Source organism: Trematomus bernacchii, unplaced genomic scaffold (genome assembly GCF_902827165.1).
Source record: "Trematomus bernacchii unplaced genomic scaffold, fTreBer1.1, whole genome shotgun sequence".
NCBI classification, from domain to species: domain Eukaryota; kingdom Metazoa; phylum Chordata; class Actinopteri; order Perciformes; family Nototheniidae; genus Trematomus; species Trematomus bernacchii.
In genome coordinates this window covers 10,603,594-10,616,313 of record NW_022987547.1, presented here as the reverse complement: position 1 = coordinate 10,616,313, position 12,720 = coordinate 10,603,594, and the positions used below count along the sequence as shown (strand labels likewise).

The following is a 12,720-nucleotide window of genomic DNA, read 5'->3' as shown; positions in this document are numbered from 1 at the left end:
TGTGTGTGTGTGTGTGTGTGTGTGTGTGGTGTGTGTGTGTGTGTGTGTGTGTGTGTGTGTGTGTGTGTGTGTGTGTGTGTGACCTTAAGAGACCCTATTATTCTTCATTTTTCTCATACTGCCTGTCTTTTCACCCTCTGTCTGAAAGCAGAGCCCAGTCTGCTCTGATTGGGTAGGTGGCCGGCTCTGTTATAGATGTCTCGTCCCTTATCACGTACACTTTGTTGGAGCGCTATACAATTGAAGTGTGAGTGTTAAATAGTGATGTCACTTTGTTCCCATGGAGGCGTTTCAGGCAGGGGGGGGGGGGGGGTGCATTTGAGGCGGAGTGTGTGGAAGGGCATTAACAATAGAACCGCCAGAGGTCGCTGTATACCTAAAACCGCCACTGGGTCAAATTTACCCGCTATTGATTTTCAAGGTACAATGTTCTTTTATTTATCATGTAGAACAGTGTTTTGATCGCACAGGGTTGAAACTTATACCAATAGAATCTGTGGACTCACAGCTTTTCATATGATATAGTTTGTGCAGATAGCATGAAGTATAAAATATTGCTACCAGTGCTGATTTAAACACTTGGTGTTAGACTTGTGTTTTGTTTAGGTACAAATCTCTCTCTTTCTCTCTATCTATCTATAACTATCTATCGATCTATAGCTATCTATCTGTCTATCTCTCTATCTCTATAGCAACACGTCATGTTTACGCTGCATTTTCTACGAGGTAAATATTACCCGCTGGCGGATATAGGTATAAATGGCAATTTTTTGGGCGATCTTTTCAATCTGACTTCATATTGACCATTTTTAACAACAGAGGGTGCTACATAACACACTTTCAGGAAAAGTCAACGACTGGGAGACTTTAATATTTTATTGAAAAAAAGTTACATACAATAAAAAAACAGCTGTGGGTAAAATTGACCCGATTGAAACAGACTTTCTGGCCACTTGGGGGCACCATAAACAACAGTGACATATTATTTCCTTTTAAGATGTTATGGCAGATAATTGATTATTGAAAACATATTGTTATCATTATTGTATTTGTATCCTGTGTTTGCGCCTGAGGGAAATGGCTGGCTCTTCAGCTGCTAAATGTCAATTCAATTACATTTTACCCAGCGCCAAATCATAAAAGTTATCTCAGTAAACATTTAATTTGAAGCAGGTGCAGACTGTACTCTTTTTTATATTAAACATGAATGTCATTACAACAGGTTATGTTAAAGGGAACTTTTGTATTGGGGACAAATGTTTTATACTTTTACTTGAGACTAATTTGATTTTGAAAAGAGCATTGTCAAGATAAATGATTACAAACTTTGGGAAAAGTGAAATGAATAGAAAAGATCACACACTGTCTCCCTCTCGGTTTGCCCTCTGAATCCCCCTCCTCGTCTGGCCCTAATGAGGCGCAGGATGAAACCTCCACCCACACCTTTATATATTTGGAGCTAATCAGCTAATCCATAGCACCCACAGCTGGGTGCACCTGCAGCAGAGCGAGGGTTTAGCAGAGTAAACACAGCTTCAAGGTCTCCTCTCCTGCTACTCTGAGTGTGATATCCTGAGATTTCCCAGCTACAAGTTAGACAAAGACAATTAATATAGATGCATATTATTGACGTCAACAACAGTGCATTGTGCTGTAGGCTGTAGAAACAGGCACTTATGTGTACTCTCATGTTCTGCCTTTCTCACGCATATTGTAATTTACACATTTTATTCTAAACACATTCACTCTTTCTCAGATAGTCTCACCACAAACCTTTCTTTTGAAAATTGGAATAGCTGTATTGGCATGACCAAAACACGTTACAAATACAAAAGACTATGCATCTACAGGAATAGGCCTGTCTGTATACATTTAGAACAAAAGCAGAATTAGCATGTGTTCTGTACCAGCAAACCAGTGCACTTCTTTGATCACGAACAAACAAATTAAATTCATTTCTGAAAAAAATAAAAAGTATATATTCTGATTTAATAAGGTGTGGATGAGTATGGCAGTATATTCGAAAAGAATCCCAAAAATTAAACAAAATAATGTTGTTTTTTTACTTAATAAGTTAGGGTCGCCGGTTCAAGTCCCCGAACAGACCTAATATGGAGTGTGGACTGGTACTTGGAGAGGTCCCCGGGCGCTGTACAATAGCTGCCCAGTGCTCCTACTAGGATGGGTTAAATGCAGAGAATACATTTCACTGTGTGTGCTGTGTGCTCTGCATTGTGTGACCATTAAAGAGGGTGTCATCCCTCCAATTCTATTTTTTTTTAACAATTTAATTGTGAAATACAATTTTAGTCAAATCAAATTTCATGAGGTATGCCTATTAAAGAATATTGGAAATTCCCAAATATTCAATAAAGGAAAGATTTTCTTAAATGATTTAATAAGTTGTCGATGTCTATAGAGAATTTAGGAAACAAAATGTTCCAGGACAGATTTAAATTGTGGGCATTGTTTGAGGAAGTGCTGCTCTCTCTCTCTCTCTCCCCCTTCCTCCCTCTCTCTCCCTCCAACAGCACTCAGTGCCGGGCAGCAGTAGAAGGAGCGCTGTGGCTCTACTCCTCAGGATCAGTGGATCAGGACTCTCGGTCTCTCAGGTTGACAGCAGCAGCATTACAGCCCGCATGGAGACATTCCCCTCCCCGGACACCATGCACCTCTAAGAGCTCCAACCACACCGTCTTTTGTCTCGCCTGAGGGGGGGAAAGTCTGCAAGATCACTTTCTTCGGACCGAGCGTCAAAGGATTTTTTTTCCACCTCTCTTTTTTCCCACCAGCCCGTTTCTCTCTGTTTCTCCTCCGCCTCCTTCACTCTCGCATTTTGGGACTTTTTATTTTCTTCTCCTTTGGAAAAAAAGGCGCTGCTGTTTCCACGAGTCTACCTGCTCGCCCAGCACCCATGAATTCAGATAAAAATGTGTACCTCGGCAGAGACAAAGGCATCATGCGGAAGAGAGCCCTGCTCCTTCGGAAGGGTTGCAGCTTCGAGATTACCAGGTAGGACCTCTCTCTGTCTTTTTACGATGTTTGGTCTGGGACAGGCTCGACTACCCCACAGAAACTGGCACTTTAAATGAAGCCACGCCATGAGTGTTTTAACCTTGTGGATTTGGGGATTTAGCGGTGTGTGTGCATACATTAGTAGCCCTTAAAACCTGCATTTTAAGAGATTTGAGTCAGATTTGAACATAAAAGCCTAATTTATTGTGTTGATTTAATCGTTTTTTTGTATCCTGACACCGTGCGCTCTGATTCCTAGTGTTTGGAATCGTTACGCACGGATACATTTGTCTGCACCTGCAATGTTGACAAAGCTGCTCAGTGGCAGGACGCCGTCAATCGTAATTGTATTGCCAAAATCTGGTTTTCATTGGGTGGACCAGCAGTGCCTGAAGGCTGTCCAATCATGCGCCATAGAGCGGCTGTGAATATGCAGTTTTTAATTCCACCTACAGTCAGGAGGTATACATTCTTGGGATCAAATCTCCTGCTGTAGTGTTTCAATGCACACCTGTGAGTGCACACACACCCTGAGGCGATAAACACGTGATAACAGGGGGTCAGGGTGATAGATGGACCACAGACTGTGCAACTGATTTGACTTCTCAGCGTGGTGGGAGTGTTCTTTTGGCAAACCTCCTGAAGGTGTTTTAGATATTCTGAGCGCAGCTCCAACAGGATGACACTGGTTGTCCCTAATGCACCACATTTTCTACATAGTGTCAGTTTGTCAGGCTCTCACTTTTACTGAGTTCACACTGTTTCCTTCCTCTTTGCATAACCACTGGCTGTGCACAACACTTCCTCGCTGGCTAAGCATTGTTTGTCAAGAACTTGTGATGGAATGTGTGTTTTCTTTTAGCTTGCAACACATCTTTATTCTCATTATCGGTTTACTCATTATGGTCTCTAATCTGTATCTAATCTGCATCTTGTGCAGTTTTCAATATCATATTTACATGTTTTTGGACGAATAACCCTAGATTTATGACAGTTTTAAGGTTACATGTTAACTAACACTCGGTCAAAATATCAATTTGGTACTAGTAAAGGAAACGTAGTAGGCCTATATCAAAATGGGTCAATTTGAACCCAGTGACCTAAAGTGTTAGGGACAAATCTGCAAACCCGTTTAAAGGTACAACATAACAATCAAAACATGTCTTGTTTTGAACAGGAAGGTCATCCTGGCACTCCAAAATGTATTTAGTTACCAAAATAAAAGCTTTTGGATTCATACTTTCTCGTGGTTATTTGTTCTCACATTTGTGAGTGCCTCCATTCACCGTTTTCCAAGCGCACCTGCCACCTTTATCCATGTTTTAGTGAACAGAGTCACCAGTTATCTCCTTCTTAAATGTCTGGTTTTGTCATTATTACTTTAAGAATCTCAAAAATATTCAATTGACTTAAGTGTAAGACTGCCTAAAGTTGATCACTTTTTAAGTTAAGTTTAAACCATCAGAATGTTTGGCATTTTTGTTGAGAAAATTACTTTTTTTTCTAACAAGTGGCCAATTAATTTTCTTTATATCAATGAATCCACTTAACATTTGGAGCTCTAGTTGTCATTATCCTGATCTGATTGTCTGTATTGTTCCGATCACATAATCTCCCTTTCTTCCACCTCCACTCTCATTTCCTGCTATTTCCGACAATCTGTGGAGGTGTACATGAAGTGCAAATGTACTCATGATTCTCGCTTCATTGCCCTTTTCACTGATGCCTTTGTCTCAGTATGTGTGTGTGTTTGATATAAGACTCTTTTATCGGAGATCTGTCTCCATCCAAGCTGCCAGGTCCCAGTCTCCAAATAAGGGTGTACACGTGGGCGAGATTTGGCCAGCTTTGTGCCAAACACTTACTTTCAAATTACACATCTCTTGTAATGAGCTTGATTTATCCTGTGCGGTGAAGAGGCTCGCTTCTTGTCTGCGTGCCGGGGACCCGGAGTCATAGAGCAGAGCTTCCTGGCAGACTGTCTCTCAGACACCAGCAGTTTAACACACAATCAGTCAGAGGCAAGCCTGTAGTGCTACTGCAGGGGAAATAGATTCTCCGTGATATGAAAGACACTTAAGGAAAAGGGCTGGGGAGAGCTCTGTGTATAATTCATTGTGCTGCAGAGGTGCATGACCAAACGGACGTAACATCTGTAGACACACAGTATGTTAGAAATGTGCTTTCTCATGCATAGTACCCTCACTCACACACACACTAGCTGGATGAACACTGGATGAAGTGTTTCCGTGTGTTTGCCTGTGGAAGTATGTCATGAGGTGGTTTTATCTGGATATCGATCTGCCCTCTTTCTCTTCCAGGCTGCAGGAGCAGTCTCAGAGACAGTGAGGAAAATACTGCGTCCTTTGATTAAGCACCAAAACAACATGGGGAAATACTCTAAACACTATAGTTACAGAAGATAGGGGTTCTCAACAAAATGCAACTAAAGTATCAAAAGTTCAAGTACTAATTTTGCAGATAAATGGCCCCTGTGACTGATATAATTGTTATGACATTGTTTACATTGATGCATTCATTTATTAGCAGTGGTTCCCAACCTAGGGGTCTGGACCTTCTAAAGGCTCTACTGGTACATCTGAGTGGACGTGAGATGATTAATAAGGCAGGAAATAAGGAATAAGAAAAGTTTTGCTACAAAATGTAAATCACTACTCTGTCTTTTCTCCAACTTTTCCTTGAAATATTTTATTGTACTGTAAGTGAAGTTTTAAAGGGGCCTTGTTCTGCTTTTGGGAGTTTCCTTTCCTGTAGTGTGTTTATAGGTTTCTGTGCATGTAAATGGTCTGCAAAGGCTAAAATCCCTGTGTTCCCTCCAGAGGGAGTTTCTCTCCAACAGTTTAGATTCAGGTTTTGATTAAATGTACTTTGTTACTTCCTACCACTGACATTTTAGTGTGGGGATCCAAGATTATGTACAATGTTAGTGTTGAATTCTCATGATCTGGGCTCATCTCTACATGCTGATCTGCTTCAGTATAAAAACACACGCATCACATTATTATTTCTGAGTATGTTTTGGACTCTGCTTCACAGTGACTAAGCTTTATCTAACAAAGTGAGTGGACAGCCAGTTGGCAGGTGTTCTCTGACAGCAGGTATCTGCAGAGCTGCAGGTAAAAGCTGCCAATCGATTGGTCATTTTCCTCCGATGTGCTGGTTTCACGTATTTGAACTTGATGTCTATCTGCAGTGCATGCTGTATGTCAACAGTTTTGTGTGACCACATTTGGCAGAGCATAATGTGGAAAACAACCGATTGTACACATCAAAGTCTGTTCACGGGTCTATTTGATTATGTTTTTGTGTGATGGCAGTGTAATGCTATCCTGCATACTGTACATTAAGAGTGTTAGTTGTGCATGTCTTCAGAAACTAACGTTACATGTTGCAAAAGTAAATCATACCACAGGCAATAAGACTGCTAAACAACTGAACTGCTGAAACAACATCTTTAAACACCTGAACTGTTAAAACAACATCCATAACATTCATCTGCTACTTAGTAATTATTTATCTATTTATCTAATATATCATTCCAATAACTTGCATAGACTCTTATTGCACTATTTCACTATTTCACTTTTTTAAATTATTTTTCTTTTTGTATTTACTATTTACTATTACTTGCACTATATTTTTCTGTTTATCTATGTTATTGTGTTGCACTGTTGGAGAAGCCTGTGGCCTAAGAATTTCATCGGCATAACTACACTGTAGATATTTTCATATGACCAAATAAAGAACCTTGAACCTTGAACCTTGAACCTTGATGTGGTTAAAAAGCATAAATATCTCCAGCCGAAGGGAATTCTGCTGCTTACGTTTTTTTTTTTTTTTAAGTATTGTGGGAATCGACCAAATCTGATAGATCGCCTCAGGTGATGTCACATGAGTCAGCGTTGGTTATTCAACGTTTTGAAATGAAGTGAGTTTTCTATACCCTGCTGTTAATCTCTGCTCAGAGCTAGCAGTGTATGGCTACATTACCCAGTACTTGCATAATACAACCAAATGGTAATCTGAATTTTCGGTGGTCAAGTAGCATTGTGGGTGATGTAGGCGCCAGGTTATGACATGATGAAGAATGCATAGAGTAAAAAGGAATGACTGTGTTTGGAATCTGGAAAGTGTTTATTCCATGCGTACAAATTATGATGTAAAGTTGGTGGCAAAGTACTTTCCAACTGTATACATTTGTGGGTTTTGTCTATGTGAAAAATACCTGGATGTATAGCAAGTGAGCCTAATGGACATGCTCAACTGCATGCTGTGTGTATTTTTTGTATGCTAAAAATGACTGGCTGTACTAGATCAGCCCATATTTCTGATTATTTGGCATGAGCTTACTGGATATAATGACATTTCCCTATATGCATTGCGTCACTACAGGCTGGGCAATGGCAGAGATTTTGAGCCAGGCTATAAACTGTCATATGTCACCTAATTAAGTTTTTATTGGTCTACAGACTTGAAAGTGACCAATAGATTCACAGTATGATGTCAGTGTAATAATGTTGGTTTGGAAGTTGTGAGAGATATGAGAGCTGCAGGCCGGGTCAGACTGTTAGTCATGTGTCCAGTCACATGAAGTAAAAGGCTGATGGCATACTGAACCTTTTGTTTAGTATGCAGTGCGTACTGATGGAACATATAGTATGCAGTATGTTGGCATCGACAAACGGTAGAGATCTCTGCATCTGTTGCTAATTTCTAGGGTTGTCAGTCAATTAACATAGTTAATCACAAATTAATCGCACATTTTTTATCTGTTCTAAATGTACCTTAGAGGAATATTTTTCAAGTTTTTAACACTCTTATCAACATATGAGTGGACAAATATGCTTTATGCAAATGTTTGTTTATCATTGGAACAATTACAAATATTCTCCTGAATATTCTCAACACAACAACCTGGAACCTCTCTCTCTCTCTCTCTTCACTCTCTCCCAACCCTGTGTACTTCTCTGCACTGAGCCAGTTGCTCAAACAGACAAGCCTGTTTACAGTTGTCGGCGAAATGCCGCTCCTCTGTCTTCATAACAGTCAAAGCATGAGACTGAAGTTCCCACCTAGGGTCAAAATAATGCGCTGTGATGTGCAGTCGACACGTTGGATGCGATCCGAATTATCTCACACAGTCCCTCGTCCTCCACAATGTTAATTGTCCTGCAAGCTGTAGCCACCCATTTAGCTATCGCTGTTGAAAGCTTGCTGCTCGTAGACGCCGTGTCCAGGCGTCTCTCCGGCAAACTTTCAAGCGTGGTCTGCCGCAAGCGAGCGGCTGTCAGTTGTGTGCTGGGCTTGCTGTTTAAAACACCTTTTTTTGTATCCATATCTCTCGTTAGAATCTCCCACCATCCAACTAACAACAACAACAACAACGTTAAGTCTTTAGGCTCTGAAACTACGGGGCAGGCCGAGGACAAATACACATGCGTTAATCGCACGTTAAAATAATTAGTGGCGTTATTAACACGTTAACTTGACAGCCCTACAAATGCTTCTGATGTCAAAGGAGTGCTGTATGAGTACTCTTAAAAAAAGTATGCATAAAACAAGCACACACAACTTTGGGCAAGTTCTTTCTCCTTCAGTCATGAAGCATCTGGATATACTCCAGGAATAACAAATCCAGACCTATTGAATGTCTTTTCCTATTAATTTTCATAACAATTTTAGCATATCGACTCCGCCTGTCACTGAACTCTCAGTTCTGGTCCGTCTCAGACTTCACAGAGTGAGCCCAAACTAATTGTGAGTGAATGGGATTAGGCTACACAGTGACACTTGAAGAGTCAAATAAATCTCTGGCAGAACAAACATAACTCTGAGAGACAGAACCAGAGCGACAAAGGAACATCTGAAAGAAAGTAAAACACATTAAGAAGCAACAAACATACAAACACTGACCAACAGAGGAAGATGAAGCCAGTGCTAAACATCAGAAAATGGCAACATCAGGACATTCTGATGTGGTGGAAACTAACCTCAGCATGTGGTTTCTCGGGGCTCTCTTGTCAATCCATAACAGAACATTTGTAGTTCATTTAAGGAAAGGCATGCGGAGAGCAGAACAGCCCATTTATCACCAGGCGAACACAGGCCAATGTGTGAATAGAACATGTTACTATGGTTTAATTTGGTAACGCAGACCTAACAAACACTTTGAGATAAGGCGCTTGTTCTGATGTAGAGAGGGAGATTAGATTTGACGGCCCTGGATTAGTTTGCTTTGTGTGTTTAATCATTAATCAATACAGAACCCGCCTTGCTTTCTTTTCCATCCATGCGAGCCTGAATGAACAAATAGCTTCTCATAAAGCAGCTATAACTTCACCTTGCAACATTAACGGAGCAAAAATACATCCTGCAGCCGCCAAAACTCTGACTCTCACTCCCTCTGCCTGAACTGCTCATTTCAGAGGTCATTTGAGTGCGTGCGCTCTGAAATGCTATCGGTGTCTTCATTAACCTCTCCTGCTGCCAAACCCACAATGTTCTGTGACTGCAGTTGCCAGGGGGTTGCCTGCTTGTCAGATTGGCACAAGACTGGAGCCAGATGTAGCTCAAGTGCTGCATTAAGGTGCTTTAAAAAGGGTCGGGCGAGGCAGTTTTGAACCAAAATGCCTTTTTTAAGAGAGGATAAATGTGTTAGGACCCTCTTGTGGTTTTTACAGAAAGCTTCAAGGCAGCATGTGAATGACGAACATATGCTCTGAATGTCAGACATGTTTTCTATGTTTGTAGTATTAAAAATGCACTAGCAAAGATGGAGCATTTGCTTGCAGACAGAAGGAAAGAGGAAGGCTTTCTGCTGCAGGGTCTCCCTCTGCGTTACAGTCTGTCATAAAGCCCCCAGCGGGAGGGGGATTGATGGACTTACTGACATTTTTGCTGACTTAAGGCACTCCTGTGCTTCGCATACAGTGAACTCATTTAGCTCTCTCTCACGCACGCACGCACACACACACACACACACACACACACACACACACACACACATTAGACGCAGACACACACACACACACACACACACAAACACACACACGTTAGATGCAGACACACACACACACACACACACGTTAGACGCAGACACACGTTAGACGCAGACCTCCTACACACACATGTTTACTTTATGTAGTTGGATGTGTGTTAGCATTGCACAAGAGACAATGCAGATGCAGTCAAGATGGTTTTAATTTGGTGATGGAAAAATAATTTTGCATTATATTAAAGGCAAATAGTCGGATTTGGTTGTTGTGGTTAGTCATCTTAACATTCCATTTTTAAAAACAATTTCAAATTAAAGGTAGGGTAGGTAAGTTTGAGAAACCGGCTCGAGATACACTTGTTGTTATATTCCATGGAATGCTCTTAACATCCCGATAGCAATGAATATCTTAAGTGCTTTGACAAAAAATCCATAAAAAAATGTCATCTGTGGAAGCCGTAGTACTGTAAAAAGTACGACCAATCATCTGAGCCGGCCCGGCTAAAATAACTGGATGGCCTACCTGCCTGTCAGCCTTCCATCTGTGCACAAACTTATCTCGTGCCCTCATTGGTCATGTGCGCGTTCGTGTGTGTTGGAGGAGGGGCTCTATAAGGAAGTGGCAGATTTTTTCCGGTTGTGTATTTTCAAATTCTTGCGCACTCGAGCTGGTTTCTCCAAAATTACCTACCCCACCTTTAAGGTTCGCTATGGTTTTTGATAAAGTTGTATTAGGTTGGCATTTTGCCTCAATATATTGGCCATTTTTCAAAGCTGTGAACACCATTTCAAACATGGTTTGTGAAACATTGTTGGTTATTTTGAAATGAATTCTTTATTATCATTGGAAAATAGAAACTCCCCCTGCAGGGAACTTTAGGATTTTAGCCTCTGCAGACCATTTACATGCACAAAACCTCTATAATGCACTACAGGAAAATGAAAACCCCAAGAAGCAGAATAGGGCCTCTTTAAGGAAAGTGAAACATCCTTTGAGTATCCGCCTTGTGATTGGATCCAAACCAAAATAATTATAGTTTTTTCCTTGGCACATGATGCACCTTTCCGACAAGTTCCCTGAAAATCAGGCCAGTATTTTTTCCGTAATCCTGCTGACAAACAGTCAAACAAACCGAACATAGAACAAATCCTTCTTGATGAATATAACAACATAAAAAAGACCAATCATGTGTTCATTTAAGCATGTTCCTGATTCAGAGAGCCATTTCTTCTTAGCACGCTTAACATTTCTCCTTGCTTCAATGGGTTTCATCGATATTAGAGGTTTGTTCCATTCAATTGCAGCCATTACAGCTTTGATAAGTAATCGTTCCAGCTGAGGTATTATGATTGTATGTCAAGCGTTGGTGCAAAACTGTAACACTTGTCTGATCTCCATAGAAGGTTGCAGCGGGGACATGTGAATGGTGTGTGAGGCTGGTTGTGCTCCGCTCAGCCGTACAGCGGTCCCTCAGTGAGGTCTGATAAACACATGGACTGTAATCACTCCCATATGTGGCTGCATAGCTCAGCTCAACCCGGCACGGTTCAGCCGTGCGCACAATGCAGTGCACCGGCCTCATTTAGACAGAAAAATAGATTCAAATTACTGGAAGAAAAAAAAAAAGAAAGGAGAAAAAATCCCTCGCTTGATTACAGCCCTATGTAAACTTCTTCTTCTCTCAAACTGAAACATCTGCTTCCATTTAGGGCTTCATACCTACACATTTAAAATACACTGCTCCGGGAAATCTTGGAAACTGGAAAAACATTTCCCATTATAGCTGGCTGCAGCGTAGAGAGAGCTGTGCTTAAAGAAAAGGTATCGGTTGAGATGCCACAAGCCACTTTTATTCCAGAACTCGTATAAACTTCCTCTTTTAACCACGGTTAAGAGATGACGCAAAGTGAAAAGTGAGTGTGTGTTGAAGTAAGAGGGATCAAAGGAAGTGTGCACAGTGTGAGTGCGTCTGTGTGTATTCTGCCCACTGCCCCCGTCATAACCCTGAAAAAGCCATCCAGGAAATGGAGCCTGTGAAGGGTTACTGTTGTACATTTTTACCCTGCGGTTTCTAAGGGAGGCCCGCCAAGAAAACCCTCCTCTTGGTTAGAGAGTGAGCAACAGAACGAAATGGTAGAGATATGTGTGGAAACTATCTAGGAAGGGTCTATTTTCAGTAGAGGCTGGAAAGATGTGGCTCTAGTTAAGTTGTTTAAATGAAATCTCTCCGGGACTTTCCAAGACTGTAGTGTATGGATTACATTGCATGTTTCCATTTCCTTATGAGCCATCTTGAAATTAGAACATCTGTATGTAATATCCTGTTTTCCGTATTGGCTTTTAGGTATTTTTGGTAAAAAAGCTATGTGATGTAAAAGATACAGGTGCATATTTGCATGAAATGTGTACCATCTTCAGTAGGGACATTAAACTCTCCGCAGCACGACTTTTGGACTCCTAGATGCTCCCATTCAAAGACATGTAAATCTTTATATATTAAAATATCTCATGACATGTTTTTCTAATCAATAAAATAAGGAACTGAGGTGGACATAATACATGATCAAAATCACATATGGTGACATTTGCTAACATTTTCTAACTAGTGCTTAACATAAAGTGAAGCTGAGGTCAAAGAAGCATAATTGATTGCAAATGGACATAGGCTACTTTCTTTCTTTTTTTTAAC

General features: G+C 40.9%; 1 protein-coding gene across 2 annotated transcripts in view; it reads left to right on the top strand.

The window, feature by feature from the left end:
- Positions 1-2,551: 2,551 nt before the first annotated feature.
- Positions 2,552-12,720, top strand: part of garnl3 (GTPase activating Rap/RanGAP domain like 3) — a 79,959-nt gene continuing 69,790 nt past the window's right edge. For both annotated transcript variants that reach the window (XM_034123220.1, XM_034123218.1), the window contains exon 1: positions 2,552-3,012. In XM_034123220.1, the coding sequence (XP_033979111.1) occupies positions 2,915-3,012 (98 nt within the window). In that variant the 5' untranslated portion in view covers positions 2,552-2,914. The remainder of the gene's footprint in view (positions 3,013-12,720) is intronic.